Genomic DNA, 9,818 nt, shown 5'->3' with positions numbered 1-9,818 from the left:
TAAACAAATTTTTGCTGCTTCTACTAATCTTGGAATACTATGTTAAGTTTGCCCATGTTTTTGAGCTCCTTTAACTATAAAGTGATATAAAATTGATATTTGGCTAATAATAATAATGAGCCAAAATTAATGCTCAGTGGACTTTTTAGGAGGAAGAGAGAAGCAGTTAAGATTGTAATTGTGGAGTTTTGCTATTAAAGCCAAATTGACCACCAAAATATATGGATGAAAATACATCACAATTATTAAGAAGTAAACATCAATTTAAATCTTTAAAAAGGTTAAAATATCCAAACATGTGCCAATTACATAAATTACATGAATGTATGTAATTTGCACATTTTTGTTCTATGGATATTTTCTGTATGCTTGACTTGATAAATTTCATTAAAGATCCCTTAAAACAGATTATCCTTGACTCAAGTGTACCTTCGAGTTTGTATAAAAAAAACTTGGCAGAACATTTGCAGAATGCAGTTCAGAATATTTTACTGAAGTTCATAAAACAAACTATTTGGCATAAAATATAATCTTGATAACTTTTGTTTTTTGAATGAAATGAATATCATATTGCCAAATTGGAATGATAGTTTTGCATACTATTACTTTTCATTGATTGCTATTTAGACATTGATCTTAGCAACATTTAGTAGCGGATAATCAATAAAAATAAGTGTTTGTCCATTTATTTAATTTCATTTTTCTGATAACATTCCCTACATTAAGCAATAATTGCTTAATTAAGGGGGAAGTTTTAATGGAGCTAACCAAAATTTAAGAAAATCTGTATAATTGAGAATTATACAGATTTTATAGCTAAAAACTGATTGTTTTGTAAGATAAAATTATTGTATTACATTAAATTTAACTTGTATTAAATACATTAGTACATGCCCAAACTTATTACTTTTAATTTTTTTTTTCTTCCTTAAATGTTGTGTAATATTCAGATCACATATAGTATGTTGCATAGTATCTAACCATTCATCAGCAAGTTAGTATCCTATCAGTAGTTCTAACAGGCACTTAAAAGTGCCCAGAACCTTTCTCGAGGATAAGGTGGTTAGCCCTATTTTGTCCTATGTCTGTAGATGTGTGTTCACGGGGCGGGCTGGTTTGCCTGTTCTGGGGAATGAAAAATCAGAGTTTCCGTGTGAAAAAAACTCTTGCTTCCATATGAGACCAGCTAACTTACCTTTCATTGAAAGAGACCAGATAAAGGTTCCTCACATCACTGACAGGAATCGAACCCATGTCTTTCCAACCAAAGGGCTTGGTACATACCAACTGAACTGCAGAGACTCAAGTTAGTATATGCTCATATTCAAAACTAATTTTGACTAATTACATGAAACTAGCAAGAGCTAGGTAATCAATGTAAACAGTAATTGAAGTTAGGAGCTGAATGCTAAGCCATTAATGAGTGGTTGGATACCATATGATATATGTAGAGGAACAGATTAAAATTATCTCAGCTGTAATCATCCCATTCTATGATAACTATTGCCTTTGGAAAGACTGCTTTATTTATTTTCATGTACATCTGATATTTATAAAATCTGCCTTGATAGGAATTTTTATAGCAGCCAGTTAATAGAAAAGCTTGTAGAAGTTTGTTATAATATTGCCATTCTTATTGTTATTTGCCTGGTTAAAGTCTTATAGTATTAAGATTTTAATATCTTGTTCAGAGTTTTATTTTATATGTTTGTATACATTTTGTTATATTAGGAAACCGAAGGACTGGAAGAAAAACGACAGGCACTTCAAAGTGAGATCCAAATGTTGACTTGTCAAAAAGAAGAGCTGGAATTCATACTTCAGGCTCATACAGTGACATGTAAAATGGCCAGTCAGGCAGGACAAGAAAGGAACACTAACCGTGAGAAAAGCCAACCCATAAAGTCAAAATTTGCTCGACCTACCTCTTTACCAGTGTCTTCAGCATTTACCAATCCAGATGGTAGCAGTACTCTCAAAGTTCAATCTGCAGCATCTATAACAGAAGTTACAGGTATTCCTATCAGTACCCCATCCTCAGGAATGTTCACATTTGAAAGTTTGATAGAAGTCAGTTCTGGTCTTACTCCTGTTTCAAGTTGTATGACTCCAGTCATTTCTACTTGTTCAGGTCAGCAAAGGAGTTCTAGCAGTGACCTTTCAAGTCCAGATGCCATCAGCCCTCCAAAGCTTGTTTCTCTATGAAATACAGTATCATTTCTCTCTTCACTTATATGTAAAGCAATACCAGTGATTGTCCTTCTCTTGACCAACTTCCTCTTTTGATGTTATAAATATTGGTGCTTGCCATGTCTTCCTTTTGCTTAAAGAGTGAGTGTTTTGATACTATCAACATATGAATGCTGTCCAACTCTGTTATAAAAAATATTTCCTTAATATATTATAATTATCATGCTTCATTATAATTTTAACACAAAATTCTAATATTACAGGTATTATTTTTGGGAGAATTCCAATGTTACTCCTCTAAAAATAAACTATTATTTTAATGGCTAATATAGCCTACTTTTGTTTAGGAGTGCCCCTTTTTATACAATGTCATTGGCTCTTTATTATTTGCCAAAATGCCCAAATTCTAGGAACATTACTGAAGTGCCTCCATAGTGCAATTGGAAGAAAGACTGTATGTTACACTCTTTGATTGGAAAAGACCAGAGTTCGATTCTCATCATGACTGGAGGAATCTTTATATGGACTTTTCAGTCGAAGGTGAGTTAGCCGATCTCATACGGAGGTAGCAGGGTTTTTTCTCTCGGAAACTCGGGTTTTTCATCCCACGTACAGACAAATCGGCCCTTCAGAACACATGCAATTTACAGACAAAAAATACTAGTTGTGGTGGTGGTAGATGGCATTAATGTGGATGATTGGTAGTTGAGGTTTGTTATAGTGGTGGAGATGGAGAGTTGTACAGTAGGTGTCCTCCTGCGATGAGTCTTCGGACTCCTTGGAGGTGTCACGAATAATAATAATAATATATGAAGAATAAAAATAGGAGAAAATTTGGACATTTTTAGATGTTGTTTTCTTTTCCCTTATTCCGGCTATGTGCCTTCATATGCTGTTAAAGGAAGGGTTTTGGGGGGGAATTATTACCCCAAAATATTTGGAAATTTTTATATATTTATAATATTATTAAGGGTGGGTAGAGAGCATTTGGGGGGAAGGGGTGAGAGAAGCATCTGAAGATAGAAATGTTTTTTTTTGGGGGGGGGGGGATTTAAGGGGAAAAACCGGTGGCAGTTAACTGGGTGCGAGCCATTTCGACAAATATCTTCTTCGGAACTCGTGGGGAAAGTGGATGCTATGTCATGTCGATTAGATGTTTCTGTCTTTGATGTACTTATGTTGTCTCCTATTGGCTGGAGTCATGACCTAATTTTATGTTATGGAGCTTGCAACTCTCGGAGATTGTTTGGTTGTTGCATTTTTTATTGTTTACATTTTCTGGAATAGGGATGTTACAGTCACGGAAGTGTTCTTGTAGTCTTGTCCATAAATACCTGATGGTAGAACCTGTGTAGGTGACATCAGTCTTTTTGACAGGGAAATTTGTAAACAAAGTTGTGGTGTTCTAATATTTCTTTGTGTGTGTGAGGTTTTGTAGGTATTAGAAGTATTTCCAATTTTTGGTTTTTCGACAAGGCCATAATATTAGACATACAAGATTTATTGAGTTTTCATCACATACATGTGATGAAAACTCAATAAACGTCCACCAACCCTACATAATCTCTGAGAGTTGGAAGCTCCATAACATAAAAATTAGGTCGCAACTCCAACTAGTAGGAGACAAAGACAGAAACACCTAACCAACATGACATAGCATCCACGAGTTCCGAAGACAATGGTTGTCGAAACAGCTCGCATCCCATAACTCTCAACCCTGACTTTTTCCTTTAAATCCCTCTTCTCCAAAAAAAATTCTATCTTCAGATCTTCCCCCCCCCTTCCCAAACACTTTCTACCCACCCTTAATAATAATAATAACCCAAAAAAACAACATCCAAAAAGTATGTCCAGATTTTCTCCTATTTTTATTCTTCATATATTAGTTTTATAATACTTCAGTTAATGCCCTAGAATTTGGGTATAGAGCAAATGACATTATAAAAAAGGGGCACTCCTAAACAAAAGTAGGCTATATTAGCCATTAAAATAAGAGTCTAATATTACAGTTTATGGATTAGTACAGGTTTTAGGTTTCTTTATGTTTAATATTTGTATGTAAATGCATCTGTGAAGGTTGCATCTATTTAAGACTAAAACTCTGAATTTTCACTCAACATGTGCTCTTATTGTTAATGAACTTCCTTCCTTCCAAGAATTTTTTCTTTTACTTGCCATTCAAGGTTCAGTACTGGCTGAGTTTTTTATTCTTAAGTAGATAACAGAATTTTTAGTTTTTTGTTAAATTTATTATAATAAAGTTGGATAGTCACTCAATGTTCATTAACCCCTTAACATGCAAAGATGTCTGTGACACGTCTTTTGTTTATTGCACCAAAATTGATTTTGAATTTTGGTTTCACATATAAATACAGCCGAATATAGATGCTAGACAATCTTGTGCCTATTTCCTTTCAGCCGAGAAAAGTTGCCAACGGCGTTTATTGGCTATTTCGTTTGCATTTGCACAAATTCATCATTATTTTTCAAATAATGATGAATTTGATCCAGCAAATCACTCTCACCCAAAAAATTGGCAGAAAAATTACTGCTTTCTGAATTTTAATTGGTACATTAAGGGGTTAAACTTTTTGAGACTTATGAAAGTTTTATATTTTGTGGATTGCTATTACTTCAATGCATGAAACAATTTTTATGCTCTTCACATAAGCCTTTATTTAAATAAGTTGTTTTATTACCAAAATAAAAGTGCATATACCATTATTCATATGTAATAGGCATCACTTGATTTACCTGTTGTGAATAGTGTTTGCATCAAATTTATGTGTGCAGTACATGTACCTTTTAAATGTGCAAGAGATGGATCCCACAAAGTTGTATTAAACTGGTCATTTTACTACTTATACGGGTATTTAGTTGAAAATATTAGTTCTATGATAATGACTACATGCCTTTTTTGTAACTAAAAGACTGAACTTTAATCAAGGAATGTTTCATATAACTAAAATATGCCATTATCACATATCTTGAAATGTGTATGTTAAAAAAAAAAATTGTCCATCCTGCAAAACAGTATTCATATATTTTGCTTAGGAATGCTTATAAATGTTTATCATAATTTAACATAACGAAAAAACAAAGTGAAACTGTACGGTTTATGGACGTTTGTGGGTTATCTATTTCTTATCTCACTTCTTTAAATTTATAGTGTGGTAACTAATGTCATTTTTTTTCTCTTCATCTTTTGTAAATTTATACTGTCAAGTTGGTATGTCATGTCTTTTGTAAATATATGTAACATGAACTATTTATTTTTGTGTACAGGCTAGTAAATATTGCTGTGAATTTTTTAAAGAAGTTTCTTTTACAACACTGCCTACTGTGTTACAGTATGTGCTTGCTGCAGTGCTTTTCTATCCTTTATCTATGCAAGTTTCCAGGATAATTGCTCATGCAGGATTTTGAACTCTTACAGTAGCTGCCTCTGTGCATTACTTGTGATAGTCATGTATTTACTGCAGAAGTATTTTCATACACATTCAAACATGACATTTTGCATGTTTGTGCAAGTTTTTTCAATAAAACATCAATAAGAAACTGAAAAGAATATTGCAATATGATTTATGTCTTATTTAGAAAAGTTTTTCTGATATCAGTCAACATAATAAATTGTTGCTCACTCACACTGTGCTTTAAGATATAATCTTTTTAATATGCAAAATTCAAATCTTACAAAGAATCAGAATTTTTAATTGTGATGTAGCATCTTATTTGCCACCATATGGCAACTGGACAAATACATTAAAAATAAGTTTAAATCTGGAATATTGATATGTAAAAATCTAGGATGTCATACGATCAAAATATTCTGTAAGAAAAATCACTTTACATTCAACTACTTTTTTTTTTTTTAATTTCTTTATATCTTATAATGGGATATGATAAAAACTGTCAGATAATAGATTGAATTGAAAGAAAGAATTGCTAGTTTTATTACCTTCATCTCGTTGTTGTTCAAATTGTTTTACTATAAGCTGAAATATACGGTTAAAGACAGTAAATTAGAGAATAGGCAACATTATAATCAATATTTAATATTATGCTAATACATAATGTGTTGATATGTAAAGTGATCATACTGAATGTTAACATTCAATTGAATTGTTATGCTAAATTCTTGAATGTTAACATTCAAGAATTTAGCAAATCTAATCTAAGATTGTGTAGTCTTAAGCATATTGGGGAGAGGAGGGAGATTGCAAAATGTATTCATTGACAGGAAAAGAGACCTAGTTGATTTGGAAGAAAGTGTTGATAGGAAGTTAATAATAATATAAGCTTATGTGGTACATAACAGGAATTGATATGTACCTTCAAGTTCATCAGTTTTCACACAATTTTTGTCATGCATAAAAACTATACACGTGCTCCAAGAGCTTTCTGCTAAATGAATGGCAGTTTTTTGGCTGATTTCTGATATCAAAATTACATGTACTGAAATTAAGTTGGTGATAGTCATATTCCCTTCCCCATCTGCTCTAGAATTCTTTGGGTCTGTATAACCTTTTGCATTCACATGTCATCGCAACGTTGTCGCAGGCCATGTGGTATGACATGAATGTACTATGTTGATATTCGACATAATTTCCACAGAACTAGTTTAGTTCGGGTGACAAATGTCAATATAACATTGTTTTTCTTGGGGGGGGATTCTAGTCCAAATCACGAGAAGCACCTGCATATTAAAAGAAGACACAGAGTATGATGTAAACGTTTTTCTGTCAGCTGATTTGTGTGAAAAAACTCATTTTTCACACAAATAGGCAAACTAGCTAGAAGAATATGTAGTCAATGTACAAATCCTCAATCTTAGTTGCATTAGTCATGTTCCCAAACAAGCACCTAACAACTGCTATATCCAACACATACGTCTGAGGATTAGGTTAGGAATAACAGTTGAAAAAAGACAGAATTAATAGTTCTGAGAAAACTTGGAAAGACACACATTGGAAATGTATGTGCAAATCTGATCTTTGGTGGTATAGTCATTTAAATAGAATGGGAGAGTATGACAGAAAAATGATAGCAGGAAAAAAAAAATGTCTTGGAAACAGATTTAGGTTGATTGATGCAGTGAGAAGTGTCTTAGAAGACAAATATTTTGGACTCCTGAAAGAAGACTAATTTGGAGGAAAATCGTTATTAGGAAGTTAATATAATTAGTACCTTTGTGGCATAATATATATCTACAGGGTATATATTATGATATAACTGCCCATTCCTTTGACCAGGCTGCTTAATGAGTCAGAACAGGGAAGATTCCAGGAATGTATGGTAATTCCATTGCACAAGGGTGGTGCAAAGACCGATGTATTCAACTATCGACCAATTAGTATCTCAGGAGTGGTGATGAAGATTTTGGAAAAATTGGTTAGGGCTCGCATTCAGAAATGGGTTGACAGTGAATCTCTACTTTGCAGTGAACAGCATGGGTTTACTAAGGGAAGGTCATGTTTTAGCAAGTTGCTCACATTCTATAACAAAGTTATAGAATGTGAGCAACTTGCAATGAATATACCATGATACTTTTGGATTTTGCTAAGGCTTTTGATGGAATACAGCATAGTGGACTGTTGCATAAATTGGTTCGGGTTATGCAATATTAGCATGGATAAGAGGATGACTGACTGATAGATATCAAAAAGTAGTATATGGGGATCTGAGTCTGCAATGTAACAAGTGGTGTACCACAAGGATCAGTGCTTGGTCCACTGTTATTTAATCTGTACATTAAGATATTGCTAAGGATTTGACAAGTGACATACAGCTATTTGCTGATGCAAAGATAGGTAGGGTAATCAGGAATGCTGCTGATATGCAGTACTTGCAGAATGATTTGAATAGGCTAAAATTGTGGGCATGGGAAAATGGATGTCAGTTCAATGTAAGTAAATGTAAAATCACTCACTTTGGCATGATTAGATATCTGATGTCATATATATTGGTGGGATTAGGCTAGAAGAAACTGACAAGGCTAGGGATCTTGGAATGTTAGTAGATAGGAAGTTGAAGTTCAGGGGTCATGTAGCAGAGATTGCAAATACAACTCAAAAGATAATTGCAATTCTGAAATGAACATTCACATGTAAAGATAAGAATGTTATTTTGCCTCTTTACAAGGCCTTCATAAGACTTCACTTGGACTATTGTGTGCAGGTCTGGTTTCCGTTGTGATTCTGATATATTGGAGAGAGTACAAAGGAGAGTGTTAAAAATGATATCAGGATTGTGGGATAATGATTATGAAGACAGATTGAGAATTTGTAGACTGCAGACACTAGCAAACAGGAGGAAGAGGGGTGATATGATTGAGACTTACGAACTTCTGAAAGGGTCATACAGAATTTCAACTGATGGAATTTTTCAATTTATGTGAATGAATTCAAGAATAAGTATGATAGCTGGTGTGTATAGTATGTGGCCTCCCTCGGTGAGTCTCTGGCTCCCTGGAGATCTCTCTTAATAATATATGCCTTGTAGGTATGTATCGTTAATATGATGTATTGTGATATCATGTTTACTACAGCTTTCTGTTAGTCTGTTGAAGAGGTCAAACACTGTGGATAATGATTTAATCTGGTCTCAACACTACATACTATGAATTTAATATGTAACATGAAGATTGAATCTATAGCTGTTGGTTTTCTTATGTGGTTGAGAGAGAATCTACAGATATGTGATTGGAAGAATTCAACCCTTCTCACTGTGAGAAAGTGAGTTAGCTAATCATTACATCGGTTTTTCATTCTTCAAATGAGGCAAAACAGTTTAGATACCTTTTTGACTGATACTGTACTTGTCCATATGGGTGCCTCCCAGCCATTTTGTCACACACTATATATCTGCCCAAACTGTAGTCATTTAGAATGAGTACATTACATTTCCTTGCTTTGGCAATGTAATATTTCATTGGTATACAATATTTGTAACTCTGTGGAAGGGGGGGAGAGCATAGAATGATGTAGAAAATTATCTACAGTCATGCTGTTGCTTGTTTGCAGAATGTATATTTCCTTGAAGTTCTCTTTTTTCTTTTAAATAACTTAAAATTTCATTCAACATGAGGTATATACAATTTTGTAATTGTTGAATAATAAGGTTACTCCGGAAGATATTCAATGCCATATAAGGGGCAAGGGGTATGAAATTATTTTACAGGTGTGAACGATCAGGTGATGTCAAAGCTCACTATGATATGAGTGTCAATTATCTTCAGTAGAACTTTTAAAATGGGAAGTTTTTTTATGTATGATGTGGTATGACTAGTTTGGAGGGGGGAGGGAGAGATTTTGCTGTTTGGATAATTTATAGCAGGGAGAATCAGTGGTGTCTACTATGGGTCTAAGGGGAAATTTGGTTTATGAATTTTAGGTAAGCCATTTATCTCTTGCTGTGTGTGGGGAGGGGCAACAGAAGTGTTTTTTTTTTTTTTTTTTTTTTTTTTTTTTTTTTTTTTTTTTGTGATGCCAGGAAGAAACTCTTTTGAGTAGGCTTTTTAATTTCTTATTTTGTGATCATAATATGAAGGTTTGTAGCTGAAACATTCTCAGAGTAATATCCATTTTTTTATCGTATTCACTGGCATTAAGCATAACGGTAGCACTTCC

The 9,818-nt window shown here is 33.6% G+C and overlaps 1 protein-coding gene across 1 annotated transcript in view; it reads left to right on the top strand.

Annotated features, from left to right (window-relative positions):
• LOC150097704 (uncharacterized) overlaps positions 1–5,766 on the top strand; it is a 39,673-nt gene extending 33,907 nt beyond the window's left edge. Inside the window, exon 5 of the mRNA XM_090407271.1 lies at positions 1,732–5,766. Within this exon, the coding sequence (XP_090263397.1) occupies positions 1,732–2,205 (474 nt within the window). The 3' untranslated portion in view covers positions 2,206–5,766. The remainder of the gene's footprint in view (positions 1–1,731) is intronic.
• Positions 5,767–9,818: the final 4,052 nt, after the last annotated feature.

Source organism: Typopeltis vanoorti, chromosome 17 (genome assembly GCF_054136105.1).
Source record: "Typopeltis vanoorti isolate ZY-2024b chromosome 17, IOZ_Tvanoo_1.0, whole genome shotgun sequence".
NCBI classification, from domain to species: domain Eukaryota; kingdom Metazoa; phylum Arthropoda; class Arachnida; order Uropygi; family Thelyphonidae; genus Typopeltis; species Typopeltis vanoorti.
The sequence above is the reverse complement of the archived record's forward strand: the minus strand, read 5'-3'. Positions and strand labels throughout refer to the sequence as shown.